Source organism: Epinephelus lanceolatus, chromosome 17 (genome assembly GCF_041903045.1).
Source record: "Epinephelus lanceolatus isolate andai-2023 chromosome 17, ASM4190304v1, whole genome shotgun sequence".
NCBI lineage: Eukaryota > Metazoa > Chordata > Actinopteri > Perciformes > Serranidae > Epinephelus > Epinephelus lanceolatus.
This window is the reverse complement of record NC_135750.1, coordinates 15,253,872-15,270,610: the sequence shown is the minus strand read 5'-3', so window position 1 is coordinate 15,270,610 and position 16,739 is coordinate 15,253,872. Positions and strand designations below refer to the sequence as shown.

General features: G+C 40.8%; 1 protein-coding gene across 3 annotated transcripts in view; it reads right to left on the bottom strand.

The window, feature by feature from the left end:
* Positions 1-16,739, bottom strand: part of grid1a (glutamate receptor, ionotropic, delta 1a) — a 327,113-nt gene that overhangs the window by 48,134 nt on the left and 262,240 nt on the right. For all 3 annotated transcript variants that reach the window (XM_033613949.2, XM_078160556.1, XM_033613946.2), the window contains exon 6: positions 3,042-3,215. In XM_033613949.2, the coding sequence (XP_033469840.1) occupies positions 3,042-3,215 (174 nt within the window). The remainder of the gene's footprint in view (positions 1-3,041; positions 3,216-16,739) is intronic.

Genomic DNA, 16,739 nt, shown 5'->3' with positions numbered 1-16,739 from the left:
AGAGCACCAAGACAACTGTCCCTTGCCTACAGTCAAGTGTAGCGGTGGCAGCATCATGGTTTGGGGCTGCATGAGTGCTGCCGGCTCTGGGGAGCTCGGTTCATTTAGGGAAACATGAATTCAGAGCAGAGCATGATCGCCCCTCTTCAGAAACTGAGCTGCAAGTTTTCATTATCAAGTTTTCCAACATGATAATGACCCAAAACACACCTAGAAGATGACAACTGCCTTGTTGAAGAAACTGAAGGTGAAGGTGATGGACTGGCCAAGTATGTATCCAGCCCTAAACTCACCTGTGCACCTGTGGGGCATCCTCAAGCTGAAGGTGGGGTAGCGCAAGATGTCTTCACATCCATCTGCTCCATGACGTCATCACGGAGGAGTGGGAGAGGATTCCTGAAGCAACCTGTGAGCTCTGGTGAATTCCATGCCCAAAAGGGTTAAGGCAGTGCTAGATAATAATGGTTGGCACACAAAATATTGACACTTTAGGCACAATTTGGACATGTTCACTGTGGGGTGTACTCACTTGTGTTGCCAGCTGTTTAGATGTTGATGGCTGTGTTTTGAGTAATTTTCAGAGGAAGGTGAATCCATACTACTATACAAGCTGTACACTGACTACTTTAAGTTATATCAAAGTGTCATATCTATAGTGTTGTCCCATGAAAAGATATAATGAAATATTTGCAAAAATGGGAGGGGTGTACTCACTTATGTGAGATACTGTATATTCCCCAGTCACACTGAGCTTTAGTCATTTATATTCATGGACATTCGTGTCCCTCATAATTGCCTTATCTTGGGAGTTTAATCTATATTCAGCTGCATACATAATCTGTTAATATTTGTATTCATATGGCACTTGGCAGATGCTTGTCTATACTGTCCTACACCATGGCTGAATGCTGCATAGTCATTACTGAAACTGAAAATGTGTGATAAAGCTGGACTCATGCTCATAACCTCTTATAGAACATGTGCTGTACAAGGCATGAAAAAACGGCCACATGCGTGCTTCTCTACTTTGTGGTTCTGTCACTCCTGCTGATAACAAGTGTCCCTCCAGTTGGCTGCTGGAGAAGGTGGATGAAACATGTGGGTTGTTGCAAAAGCACAGCCGTCCTATAAATACTCGCAGCAAAAGGGATAAAATAACAAGAAAAACACAACCTTGCCACTAGTCAAAATCTAAATGCAGCCTCATCCATCATACGGCTGCTTCCATGTTGGGCATTCACCATCCACAAAGCTCACATTCTCCTCTGAAAGTAGCTTATGTTGCTGAATCTGTGACTGTTTGGAACATACTGAGCATTTGAATTGGCAGTGAAGAAATTGTGTGGGCGGTTTGAGAATTTTGATACTTTTTCTTGATTTGAGAAATTGTCACCATTGGACATCGGGGTAAGTGGCTGAATTCAAACTGAACACAGACTGTACAAACCTTTTACAGCTACCTTTCAGGCCTACAGTGGGTGACCATTTTAACTCAAAAGCTAGAATTTCGGTATCACTGCAAATTGTAGAATAATGTGAGTTCTAAATCAAATCTGTCACTGACACAAAGTGTATCTGCATCCATTTTCCTGTCCATACCTGGAACATGATGCATAATCTCACACCATCAACTAGTAATCAATCAATCAATTATATGTCACATGGTACTACTCCAGTAAAATGTGATCCCATCAGCTCCTTTAATTTGTGCACTGTAATTTAATCATTTTCTTTGTGTCCTCTTGAATTGATGGCTGCTGCTTTATAATTGTCCATGTTGTATTGTGTTCTGGTAATCCACGCTTTCTGGTTGTGAAACGATTCAACTGTCCACACATCCTAACCTTGACGGCCGTATGGTCGCTCCACCTGAACACAGACAGTGACTCTGCTTCCCGATACCTCTTGGCTCACTCTGGCAGATGGAGCACGAAATACTGTCCAGATATACAAAGAGCAATGTTGCAGAGCAATGAGGGGATATCTGTTATTTTTCACTCTACAAATGAGTGTCTAATGTATTTATTCATTAAGTTTTAATCATTAAATTTTCCTCAAACTCATAAACATGTCTCTTTTCATATATGTTGACTGCTGACTGGAGGGAAAATGGAAACGTCAAGGATGGCAGTGTCGATTTGACCCTGGACTGTATGTCTTGTACAGAACTGTATGTCTTTATATACAGCTATGATTTTGACCAGTGGGAATAGGTTGAAGGTGGAGCAGCTGGTGCAAAAACTTTGCTAATATCAAGCCAGGCCAAGTTTTTCTTGCACACAGCTGGTTAGGACATCTTCCCTGGAAAGAACTGAAACAATCTGATGTTTGCTCGTTGGCATTGCATCCAGTGAGGAGGAGTAATCCTTTTGTCTTTCATGTTTTATTGCTCAGCACCTGATTTGAGGGCTGCACTTGTTAGTAAAATGCTAATTTCTGATGTGTTCTTCTGGTGATGATTCTAAAAGAAGATCTTGGTGTGTTTTGGGAAGTTACCCTTTGTTGTGGTGGATTTATTTGCAGAGCCTGAAATAAATGTGATAAATGCAATGTCAAATATTGGATCTGACAAATATTTCACCACTGCAAAGATATTTTTCAGTGAGTGTGTGTGGTCGGGGCACTTGTATGAACATGACCCGATAAATCACTAACTAACCTCCATCAAAGAGGTTGTTTTTGATCCAGTTTATTTGTGTCATTTAGGAGGATAACTCAAAAATGTGTTAACAGTTTTCAGTGTAATTTGGTAGAAGGTTATGCCGGGATCAAAGAATAAGTAATTTGGTGTTGCTATATTTCAGTAATTTTATTTTTTCATAAATGCCTGTAGTTACTTGACTGAAAAATATCTGCTAAATCTGTATCCACCCACTGCCTTTCACCATCTATATTTTACCACAGACTGTGTATATTTAGTCCACTGACAATAATTCTTAAGATTTACTATTGATTAAATAAAATAAAATGAAATGAGAAGATTGTGCAGCCATGGCGGAATACGTAGGAGCTTTAACAGTAAAACTTTAAGTGGTTTTTACCTCCAGGGACTGCAGGTAGCCTTCCTGTGGGTCACACAGCAGGGAGGAGATGCGATGATTGTTCCTCATACAGCGAACATTGGTGTCTCTCCACAACGGGAAGATCTGACGGATTATGGTCATCCGCCCCAGAGAGCTGTAGACCAGCTCCATGATGTCTGCGTCGCTCACCTCCTGAAATATGGAGACAACATGAGGAGTTTAGTTTCACAAATCTGTCCCTTTAATCTCGGTGTAAAGTGTAGAGGCACTAATTATCTTAACAGGATTTCTGCACAGTGGGAAATCATGACACAAACCGTGAATTTGCAGTTTTTGAAAGGCACTTTTTCGGAGTGGAAATTTGGATTAGAAACAAAACTTCTGAGGGGTTTTGCGTTGGCTGTGCCTGTTTCTTAAGCAATTAAAATATCAGATGTCACATTGTGGAGCCACAGAGCAGTTAGATATGAGAAAAAGTGAGGGAAAGTAAGGAGACGAATGATTTGGGTTTGAAATATCAACTTAATATTGAGATTTTTTTTTTTTTGCTGTTCGTAGGACATGATTCCAGTGTATACTAAAGGGAAACCACCTAAAATCAGAGTTACAATATGTTATTTCCATGGCCTAGGAAAGCTCAATAAATATTTGTGAACATGAGCTTTTTTAAAGCCAGAAACCAGAGAAGTAGGTCTCAAACCTGTGATGTCATAGGGTACAAAGACCAGAGCTGCTCCACAGACAATGAAAGGGAGACTGATTTTGTGAACCCACAGAATGATTGATTTTTTTAAAGCCCAGTTCAGACCGAAGCTTCAAGATGAGACTGAACTGTTTAAGAACATCACAGAGAAAAATTGCAGTGGTGTGAACTGGCTCGGAGCTCAACTTGGCTGGTTTTAGAACGTAAAACTCGTCATCTGTTTCAACAGCCAATCAGCTTGTAGTGAAGTCCGCTGGTCAAGTCTAATTGATTGCAGATGGCATGTTCGCTTGCTACGCCCGCCGGGCCCTCTGTTTCTGTCCTCACAGTGTGCCGGTGTTGAATGGTGGGTTGCTCCTGCTGCTGCTCGCTGTATGTGCTTATGCCCCCTCACACACATGCTCATTGACTGATTAATTGGCAATGATTATGATGGCATAGTTATTATGAATACAGTCCATCTGATGCTCATTTTGTTTCTGTTTTTCACCATTTCATAACTACTACAAATGCAACTGTAGCCAGTATCTCATTATCACTATCCTCATTCATATTCTAACAAACAACAAATTATATTCAGCCACAAAATAACCCTGAAAAGCTGCAAATCTGAACAGAAGTACAGAGAGTTGTTGCATAGAGATGATACATCGTCTCATCTAGTTGAATTGGTGTGAACTGGCAGGTGTTTAGAACGTTGTAGAAGGGTGTACACAGCAAGTAGCTGCCTGTTTCAATTTGTCTTGTTGTGAATCTTTGGTCTGAACTGGACTTTAAGACCCAAATGAGCTTTATTCTATTGCAGTGAAAAAATGTGTTAGCTACATTTGATTAACGAATCAATGAACACTTCAAGTATATCCTTCATACTAATATTAGCTCTGGTGACCCTTGGCCCTGTTCTGTGGGGGGATGCGTGTGCGCAGGGTCTGTAAAGATCGACAGTGTGAAGGGTCGGATCAATATTCATAAGACATTAAGCGGCCTGTTAGTCTCCAGAGCAGGACAGTGGTCAATGCCGAGGCAGACAGCAAGTCTCTCGGGAAGCAATGGGTTCCTATCTAGCGATAAAGCGGTGAGGTTACTGTTGGGTCGAGCTCTCGGTTGATACGGCACATGCCTGAATCCATGCTTCCTCTCTGTTTTTCCTAATCAGATATTTTGATCTTTGCCTTTTACATCGACCTCTGTTGTTACTGCTGGTCTCTGTCCTCCCTCACTGGTAATTTCTCTTGGCCGCTTACTTTGTCTTTCTTTGTATATATTTCTTATTTCAGCTGAGAGTCAATCCAGCTTTTTTCCGACATTATTTGTCCTGAATTAGCATTTAAGGGACGACACAAAAGGTGACTAGTAAAAGTCTACCTAATCACCATAAAGCATCCCCAGTTGATGACTTACATTGAGACAATTACTTCTTTGTATTATAGGTTTTCTGAAATTTTATGTTTAAATATGTACATAAGGCATTGTCTTTTTAAATATGTCATTTTCTTTACATTCCCAGAACAGATGTTTGAGCTAAAATTAACACCTAAATGTGTATTTTGGAAGCAAAATAGGCCCTAAAACTTACTTTTAAACCCCTTTTCTAGTTCTGCCCTTTTCTCATGGACATACCTCATGTCATATACATATTTTTATTTCTAATGCAAAACCAGTTGACGGTGAGTGGAACGGATTATATTGATTTTGTCTCTCAGGGCCAATATTCCTCAGATCTTTCGTCAGTGTACAGCATGACTAAAACACTCCTCAGGTGATTCTAGCTCATTTGGTTTTATCCTCTGACTCTTCTTCTGACTCAGTCAGGTGGAAATTATGAATATTCATGAGTTGCCGTGACACATTAATCAGATGAATTATGCCGCATGGTTCACGGAGCCGAACCCTCACGTCCAAGCTAATAACTTCCAGTGACACCCAGTCCAAGTGTTCTGTCACCATCACGGCTGACATTTGTGTCATAGCCTGACCCTGCAGAGGCACTGACCAGCGGCTGACGTGCCTTTTTGCCTCTGTTTGAGGAGAAAGTACAGACGATATGATATATTTCATATATTTTAAAAGCACTAGAGAAGCGTTATAAATCTAAATGGTATACTGTTTGTGATTATTTCTTTGTGGGAAATTTGCCTTGCACATCACAGTTCCAGCAGTATGAAATCACTGCAAAACAAACAACAAATACATTCATCCATCAGTTGCCCATCTACACCAGTAAAAGTGCACACTTAGTCCAATATATAACAGTGATCGATGACAAGTACAGCTACGGCACACACATAAATCAGCCTGTGTATGTCTTGGCTGTCCTTCTTGTCGAATCACAACATTACTCCTGAACTGTCCGGACACACGCACATGACATAATATACTCCTTCAGAAATCAACAGTTATCACACAATCACGCACCTCACAGGTAACACACCCAGACACAATGTCTGAGAGAGTAAATACAGCGCATCCATGTTTCAATGACAGCTGCCGACCAAAAATACATTCACAAATCAAGTTCAGGTGACAGATTATCTTCTTTGTGCTGCTCAGTCAATGTCATTAATCTTTCAGGGGAAATAAAGAAATAAATAAAAAATTACTGGTAATCATGACAGCGATTTAATTAGAGGTTAAGGTGCTTTTTGAAGCCTCAGGCAACTAAATTGAGAAGTAATGGGTGTGGAGGAAGAAGAGCAAAGCACAGCGCGTGTGACATTTTGAGAAGTCTGACTTGCCTATAAATACACACGTGTCTTTTTCATGTACTCTCTGCGTTGCTAAGAAGAAAGGTAATTAGTTAAGCAGAAAATAACCTCAAGATTACGTTATTATTCACTTGATAGAGCTGGATAATTAGTGTCCTATTGTCCTTTTGCAAAGGAAAAAAAAAATTAAAACATCACAAACATCAAATTACGCAGAGCGCGAGCGTGTGCGGCGTGTGATACTCTGACCTATATTATCTCAGCCGTAAATCTCAGTATATCAACTCTTATATTAATTCGAAGCCTCCACTTACACATCTAACAATAGCAATAATAATTTGAAGAGTTTTGTAATTCAAATCATATCCTATTCAGGCTATGCTGCTGTGTTGATTGATCATTATCAAGTATCGCACTCACATCTAATACATTATGCTTATGGCAAAGAGTGTTAATATGTTGGGGTTTTTTTTCACAGAGTGAGGACAAATACAACATATCACTCATGCAAATGCCATATTAGAGACACTGCTGTTATATTGTGTATCAAAAATATACAGTCCATCCATCACTATAAGTATGGAGCTCTATACAACGCCAATTCCAAAGATTGCAATGATTTGCAAATCAACACGACAATTATTTTCCTCCATTTTTCCATTGCAGCTATTCACATAACATTTATAGCAGACTTGGTATTAAGATGGGCAACTGAATTGTATTTAATACTTGAAGAAGCCTTTGTTCGCTGTGCCAGCTTCAAGACACTTCCTGTATGAACAAACAAATCTCTCTCAGTGTTCAGATGTGATTTTGGCCCATTCTTCCACACAGACAGGTTGTGTGCCTGTAAATCTTGAGAAAGACATTTCACTTTCAAAACTTAAACAATTAGTGTCCTCAGTTCCCAAACACTTACTGAGTGTTCTTACAAACAAAGGTGATGTCACACATTGGTAAACATACATGGAATGTGTTGCAGGCATTATCTCTAAAAGCAGTGTACAGTACAGGCCAAAAGTTTGGACACACCTTCTCATTCAATGCGTTTTCTTTATTTTCATGACTATTTACATTGTAGATTCTCACTGAAGGCATCAAAACTATGAATGAACACATGTGGAGTTATGTACTTAACAAAAAAAGGTGAAATAACTGAAAACAGGTTTTATATTCTAGTTTCTTCAAAATAGCCACCCTTTGCTCAGATTACTGCTTTGCACACTCTTGGCATTCTCTCCATGAGCTTCAAGAGGTAGTCACCTGAAATGGTTTCCACTTCACAGGTGTGCCTTATCAGGGTTAATTAGTGGAATTTCTTGCTTTATCAATGGGGTGGGGACCATCAGTTGTGTTGTGCAGAAGTCAGGTTAATACACAGCCGACAGCCCTATTGGACAACTGTTAAAATTCATATTATGGCAAGAACCAATCAGCTAACTAAAGAAAAATGAGTGGCCATCATTACTTTAAGAAATGAAGGTCAGTCAGTCTGGAAAATTGCAAAAACTTTAAATGTGTCCCCAAGTGGAGTCGCAAAAACCATCAAGCGCTACAACGAAACTGGCACACATGAGGACCGACCCAGGAAAGGAAGACCAAGAGTCACCTCTGCTTCTGAGGATAAGTTCATCCGAGTCACCAGCCTCAGAAATCGCAAGTTAACAGCAGCTCAGATCAGAGACCAGATGAATGCCACACAGAGTTCTAGCAGCAGACCCATCTCTAGAACAACTGTTAAGAGGAGACTGCGCCAATCAGGCCTTCATGGTCAAATAGCTGCTAGGAAACCACTGCTAAGGAGAGGCAACAAGCAGAAGAGATTTGTTTGGGCCAAGAAACACAAGGAATGGACATTAGACCAGTGGAAATCTGTGCTTTGGTCTGATGAGTCCAAATTTGAGATCTTTGGTTCCAACCGCCGTGTCTTTGTGAGACGCAGAAAAGGTGAACAGATGGATTCCACATGCCTGGTTCCCACTGTGAAGCATGGAGGAGGAGGTGTGATGGTGTGGGGGTGTTTTGCTGGTGACACTGTTGGGGATTTATTCCAAATTGAAGGCACACTGAACCAGCATGGCTACCACAGCATCCTGCAGCGACATGCCATCCCATCCGGTTTGTGTTTAGTTGGACGATCATTTATTTTTCAACAGGACAATGACCCCAAACACACCTCCAGGCTGTGTAAGGGCTATTTGACCAAGAAGGAGAGTGATGGAGTGCTGCGGCAGATGACCTGGCCTCCACAGTCACCGGACCTGAACCCAATCGAGATGGTTTGGGGTGAGCTGGACCGCAGAGTGAAGGCAAAGGGGCCAACAAGTGCTAAACACCTCTGGGAACTCCTTCAAGACTGTTGGAAAACCATTTCAGGTGACTACCTCTTGAAGCTCATGGAGAGAATGCCAAGAGTGTGCAAAGCAGTAATCAGAGCAAATGGTGGCTATTTTGAAGAAACTAGAATATAAAACATGTTTTCAGTTATTTCACCTTTTTTTGTTAAGTACATAACTCCACATGTGTTCATTCATAGTTTTGATGCCTTCAGTGAGAATCTACAATGTAAATAGTCATGAAAATAAAGAAAACGCATTGAATGAGAAGGTGTGTCCAAACTTTTGGCCTGTACTGTATATAGGGCTGGGGGATATGACCTCAAATCAATATCATGATTTATTGAACATTTAACCTTGATTAATGAATGATTATTTTGTTTTTGTTTTTTTGCCCTCATAGTTCAGTGACAAGCTTTGTACTGTAAATATGCTCAACTATTAAAGCTGAGATATTTTTCCCAATGAGAGAGTGCATATCTTATCTTTGTGGTTTTAAAATAATTCAAGGTAACCCCACACACATGAACTATTTTGAATATTGTGTAGCCTTTGTAAATGATTGTGTTATTGTGCTTTGTCGAGGCACTTGCTGCTGGGTGCTCGTCAGTCTCTTCTTTTTTTGAGCTGTGCACTGTTCATATTTGGTAATGTGATTGTGCTCCAAGTGCTGAAACAGATTGGTGGTTTTACCTTTGGTCGCTGAAACTTTTTTTTTTTTACACAGTGTGAATTCTTTCTGTTCAGTTTGTCACGAAAGCCAAAAATTGGTCCAAATGACAGACAAAGCTTTTCTCTTTGGTACAAGCTGCTCAAGCTACATAGTTGGCTCGATGTTTGATTTCTACTCTATGTTGCTTCCAGGTGGCGGATTGGATGGGGCGGAGTCAAGTGACTACACACATAGTTGTACGGTTTTAAGGGAACAGTACATGAACACAAACATTGGGGAAAGTATAACATTGGTCAAAGGTTCTGAATGTCAGTTTCAATTAATTTTCAATTAAATGCCCTGCCCTAAGTGTGCAGATACAAAAAAATAAAGTTTAAGTTCAAGTTTAGTTCAACAGGTCGAAAAGGATTTACAGATCCTTGTACTCTAGTTTTAACCAATGTCCCAACTTTTTGGGAATTGGGGTTTTACAGATATCTATGTTTAAAAAGTGTCTTAACGTGCAAACAAAATAAACCAGATCTAGTAGAGCTAACATGTTCCCAACACTGACCATGTCACATCATGTGTGAAGTCTTTCCTTTAACAGCATTATGAGATGCAGTTATATTTCCTTTTGTCTTATATTAACAGCACAGTACAAGTGTTAAAGCAGACGTAGATTACATAATGAACAAGGTTAATGTACAGTCACAATGCAGATTACTGTGCACATTGACCTGCATTAGCAGCAACTCTTTAGTCAGTTTTATGATGATTGTTTAATCCTCACACTGGTATGTTACGCTAATAACACTTAAGCTAGGGTTTTATTGGTCTTTATTAATAATACTCTAAAGCACTGCCAATAAAATAAAAACCCAACAGATGATTTTGTGACACTATGTCACTTCCCTGCAGATCAAAGTAGTTATTTCTAATTAAATACCCAATGGTGGGTGCATCACTGTCAGCTATAGCACGCCATACGTCTGTGGCCTTTGAATTTCTCGAAATAAGTTCAAAACGCACTAGTGCACACTAGTGCGACCATCGGGCGCCTGCACACGTGGGTGGGACCATGTCATCTTTGCAGCTTTGGTGAGCAGAAGTGGATGTAAATAGGCTGGATAGGGATGAACACATTTCAATTACTCAGAGGAATGAAGTTCCTGTCTGCAATAATGTGGGGTGATTTTGTGAAAATAGACAACAGCCAGAGCGCCATGTAGGTTGATGAAATGTGTTTTAATCATGACTGCCTGTTTCCTATGATTTATCAATTAATTAAAACAGTTGCATCCAGCTAATAATGTTTTTGTGCATTTTCATGGGAATAACTCCACGACTTAAAATACTGTTCATAAGAAAAGCAACAGACTGTCTGCTCACAGCTCCTGATTGCCTATACAAGAAGGACCTTAAATGAAAGTGAAACAGAGAAAGGACCATTTGCAATAACATGTGGTCTGAGCAGGCGGAAATGCAATGTAATTTCATGCCAAATTGCACTGCGCTGTCTGATGTGCATCAACATAACCATCGCCTCTCCACTCCAACCACCTCTGTTTAGACCCGTTTGTTTGGAAGCAAAAATTCACTAATCCAGCTTAAGTGCAAAAACATGGACTTTGACCTAAGAGGATTTCATTGTGACTGTGTTAGCACTTAGATTAGATTGGCTACTTAATTGGAGCAGGATATCTCGAATGCGACATGAGGTGAAATGACATGTAAATAATCACTTCAATTAATCCGTTCATTTTTACAGTACAGTGTAAGCTGTGTCATTACACACTGTCACCATGGATGGATTACTGAACAGGCCTACCGGCCACAGGCCCAGGGGCCAAAGTGTCAGGAGGCCCTGTGGCCTTCACTTGCAAAATGTCACAGAAATTAACATGTAGCAACCAGGAAGAGACTCAAAATGACCACAGGGGCGGCTGTGGCTCAGGAGGTAGAGTGGGTGCACTAATCGGAAGATCAGCTGTTTGATCCCCTGCTCCTCCAGTCTGCATGTCAAACTATCCTCGAGCAAGATAATGAACCCTAATATGCTCCTGATGGCTGTTCCATCTGTGTGTGAGTGTGTTAAAAACTGAGTAGCAGGTGGCACCATGTACGGTAACCTCGGCCACCAGTGTATGAATGTGTGTGTGAATGGGTGAATGTGACTCGAAAGGCGCTATACAAGCACAGTCCATTTACCATTTACAACAAGATGCAAAGGCACTGCAAAGAGACACAAAGTGACTAAAGAGCAGCCCAGAACAACCAAGAGAGACACAAATTGTACTCAATAAGACATAGAATTACCTCTGAGAGACCCAAACAACTATAAAACAACCACAAAGAGACACAGCGTGACTAGAAAGACACAAAATGTCCTCAAAGAGACACAACACAACTACAAAGAGGCACAAAACCACCTTAAAGTCAGTGTGTCTTGCTCCTATGACGGGGGCCCTTTGCATAACTGTGCCCAGTGGCCCACTGTTTCATAATCTGCCCATGACTGTAGCTCCTTGTTCATGAGCACAGTGCAGTGCAGTATCTATATATGAGTTGCTATGATGGAACTTAGGTTTCAGCCTGAAGGTGCGGTCAGTCTTATTCAATGAAACTTTTAATAACCCCAGTGACATTAACTGACTGTAAGTGTAACTGCTCTAACATTTAGATAAGGTGGTTAGTGAGAGGAGTCGTCTGTCGTCTGGGGTCCCTTAGATTTATGACCGTGATGCCGGATGTCTCCTGTGGTCACCATTTGTGGGTTAGTACATCATTTTTTGACATCTGAATTGGGTTTCTGCATAGAATCTCACTGTAGTTAATGGTACAAAGAATAAGAACCGCAAACCCAGGGCTTTGATGAATGCAGCATTGTACAGTACTCTGAGCAATCAATAAGCTAATTGGAAAATGAAATATTTATTTTTCTCGTAAGTGGCCTCTTTAGTAATCCACCTTCCTGTCCCACGGTCTGGTGCGGCGGAGACTGCGTCAGAAGAAAAGGGTTTCCATCTCAGTTGCTTGACGGGCAGTTACCCAAGACATCAGTCATATCATGACTGTCCTCCTCGACTCTGTCTGTCACAACAGGCACAGCCACCTAATCCATCAAACATTCCGAGGTGTCACTGTCCCGCCTTTGAAGGGAAAAAAACAACAACAAATTCCCCCAGAATTTGCAATCCATCTGAGTCCACTAGACAGTGTCAGATGCAGACAACCTTCTGTGTGCTAGCAGCTGCAGCACCCCGGTGTAGTGGGTGGTTCAAGGAGACGCACGCATGCCTGTCATCCCCGTGCCCTCCTGCTCACATAAGTCATGCCGCATTTCTTACATTCTAATTTCAGAGCTTGCCTTTTTTTCCTTGTTGGTCATTTGTGTGTTGAATAACTTTCACACCCTGAGGGCTCATGAACTGTGTGCCACTGAGGCCCACTCCTTTGCTTTAAATGCATTTGCGTCAGTCTCAAAGTAAAATGTTTGCAACTGAAGTTAAGTTTGTTGAGAGAAGAGTTCAAACTCAACCATTTTGTTTTTATGAAAAGGGCATTGCACTGATTTCACACATGGCCATTTCATTCATTTCACTTCATTTCATGTCTTCTGTGGCTCTGAAGGGAGCTTCGTCAAGGTCTGAGGTGATGACTTAAGTGACATCACTTAGGTGCAAACTGGGGATGTCAACTTTGAAAATACCATTCAAGGAAGGTCTAACAAAAATGCTACTGGGATGCATTATGGGAAATATTTAGTGGTTTTGAAGTCAGACCCACACTAGAGACTAAAGGCCATGTTATTTAGTCTCTGCTGCATCCCACACCTTTATCTGAGTCTGATACTAAATCGCTGTACATCCACGTGTGTTCAACAGCCCTTATTACTGTATCTTTAAAACTATAAAAGGGACAATTTACCCCATCTGACCTCTTACAGTTCCCTTAGATGTGGGCGGGGTTGTTGTCACTCACTGCTCCATCCAGCACTCACTGTATTTCCTTATTACCGGTGACACAGATGGAAGTCTGCACCTTGTTTATCGTCCACAGAAAGAGGATGCATGCCGACATTTTCAGAACAAAATAAAATAGGCATCAGTGAGAGTCTCTCTCCATGGGATATATAAGAATAGCGGGTTAGTGTTGCCGTATCCCACAGAAACAAAGCTCCGCAACACTTTAAGATCCACTAATCACTAAAGGGGATGTCATAAAAAACGGTCAAAGTTGTCACAGTGAAATTTAGGGTGTGCTGATTGATTAATGTCGTCAACTCCTGCATTGAGTAACATTACAAGTAAACATTCCACCTTAAAAGTCGCCGGTAGTCTCAGACTCCAGCTGCTGTGAGAGGCAGCAAAACATCCTTTCATTTTATAGTTACAGTCTACTAATAAAACTCTCCACAGTATGAACAGTGGTTACATGAGCCTCAAAACCAGCCACAACTCAGCCCTGAGCAGAGTGACCGTCCTCGATTGGCCAATCAACAGACTGCAGTGTTCACAGCTCCACCTTTTAGTACCAGATCTGTGTGCTGGGTACCCCAACAGAGGGGGGACCAAAAATGGGGACGGTACGGAACTGTTCTAATGGTACCATCCACAACTTTTGGTTTTTGGAAACGGAAGAAAAGTGTACCAAACTGAACTGAATCGTACCGTACTGCTTGGTGGAAACAGGGCTTTATATTCACAAGAAGGCCCACATCTCTACAGCCAATATCCCCAACACTCTTAAACAATCTAGATTAATAAATAGGATATAGGTAAATGGCAAAAATGTATTATAGATTTTGGGGTGAACTGTCCCTTTAAGACACTGCAGGTCTTTGTACTATAATGCTTATGACATTCCTGAATAAAAAAGACTTATCAGGATCTGCTATATTCCTTTTTGTTCCTCTACTAGTCTGTTAAACCTTATTGTTTTTGGACTTCTTATCATACTCACTCATCATCATCATTTTCCGTCTCCATCCATCTCACTCTGTGCTCTTATCGCATTTTAAGCTCCTCGGCTACATTCATCGTGCCACATGTTGCTGCTGGTGGCAGATTAGCGTAACCTCTTGTCATGAGAGTTGAATAAAAATGTGAGATCTCACTGGCTGTGTGAGGTGTAAAGGCTGGCAGGTGCTGAGGGGACGGGCAGGTGACAGTGAGCCTCAGGATCATCTGGTTAAAATGAATGTCACAACTCAGTCATGACCAGGCAGCTGAACAAGAGCAACTGTCTGCGGGGACTGTCGCTGCATACATGGACGAGGGGTAACATGGAGAGCTGTTATTTCCCTGCAGGATTTTGTGATATAGCCGAACTGCATCTGGTCAGGCTAACAGGATTTACAGGGGTGCAGGAAACAGTATGTAGTGCATTATAGCTGTGCAATAAGGTGGGAGCACAGAATCCACCAACAGCTGCTACAAAAGGAGAGTGATTCATAGTTGTTGCAGTTTGTAAAATACCCAGAAAAAGTAATAAAACAGAAACATACTAAATCCGAGAATCTCATTCTAGTAATCACAGCGAGTATCTGTCTTCTTGCGTGTTCGAATAAATTAAAAAACCTTGGGCACACGCTGTGCTATCAGCTATGTTAGGAGCCTCTCAGAAATCAAATCAGAGGCTAATGGAAACAAATTAGCTTTGCGCTTACCTTTAAATCTTCTTACCCTTTGGAGATAAGCACAAATCGTGGAGAATACATTTACTGTTATATACATGCCCGGATTCAATTTACATGGCAACTGTTGTTGATAAAAGTAGAAGATTTCAAAAAGCTCTACAAGAGAATTAGTGATTTAAGCGAAAGGTGGACGAGTAATGTGCTCAGAGTATTAATGTTTTTTTTTCTCCTCTGCACGAGAGGAGCTCTGGAGGCCATTGTCTGAGAGGGAAAATAGGTCTGCATGAGTAGTAATTGAATTTTTTTGTTAGCCTTTTCAACAAGTCTGTGTTATTCTCATTTCAAGGTGATTGTCAGTTTCATGTGCAGTTTATCATGGGTGATAGATTGAAAGGCAACGGAACAGAGACAGAGGGGAAAAGGATAATCAGAAATTACAGGAAGGAGAAAATAAAAACAAAGAAAGAGCAAAAAAAAAAGATATTCTCACTGTCTATAGAAAGAGGGGAGAAAATGGAAAGTACACTTTGAGAAAGAATAAAGAAATGCATTTCATAGTTCACAGATACAACCAGGCTCATTCCTCCCATTTGAATGTGTACCAGGGAGAGATAACTCTACAGTGAGCCACATCACATCAACCATTAAGGGAGTGCCATAGAAATTAACATGCCATTAGTTCATACATTCCCAGAGCCTGATGCAATTAAAGCTAATGTCTTGGTAGAAGTCTGTGGTAATTGACTGAAAGGCATGCATGAGTTTGTATGTGAATACTGCTCCAAATTAAAAATTACACTCCCTATCTTATCATCTTGTTTGAGACTATTTAAGCTGTCTCGGGAACGTATCAGCGAAGCAATATGACTTAAGCTGCCAGACGCTGAAAAAAGTTTCATGGTCTCATTAGCTGTTGTACATCAGCATTTGAGTTATGCTGAAAAGCATGCTGGGAATCATTTGAAACATACAAGGTAGTTATTCTATAAAAGCTCATTATAGTCCAAAATGAGCTAATTTAGGCTGCCACATACCAGACGCCTCACAACACATTGAGCCTCATTAACTTTTGTAAATCAATATTTAAACTACCAAAATATGCTGAAGTGCTGCATTGTCAATTTCTAGCTAAGGCATAAATGACAACTATATACTATGCAGGATTTTACTAAAAAAAAACAATGTATGGACTCATACAGAGGTAATCTCTTTCAATCATCACTTATGACTCACTAGAAGTGTGTGGCAGTGTATTTATCTGCAGACTTTGCCTGTAATTTTGTCTTATTTTCTACGCTCAAGACGCTTATTGGCACGTACTCCCACTGTAGGTGGTATCGAGGCTTTATAAAAAGGTACGACCAGGTGCTGGACTGTAAGCAGCAGGAATACAAGAGACACAGCACTGAAAAAATGCAGTACAGTGAGGTGACACCAAATGGCAACCTCTGGGGCTGAAAAATGAAGCCAATACAGAAGCGTGAAGAACTGTGGTTCACTGAACGGCCACTTGAGGCAGGCTCCAAAAGATCCCCATTGACCCTGAGTGTTACAAAACTCAACTTTACAGCAGAAATAAACATGTTTACAACCTGGTGCAAAAAGTATTTTTTTTTTTTTTTTTTTTAAAGATATTTTTTGCCTTTAATGGACAGGACAGTTAAGTGTGAAAGGGGGAG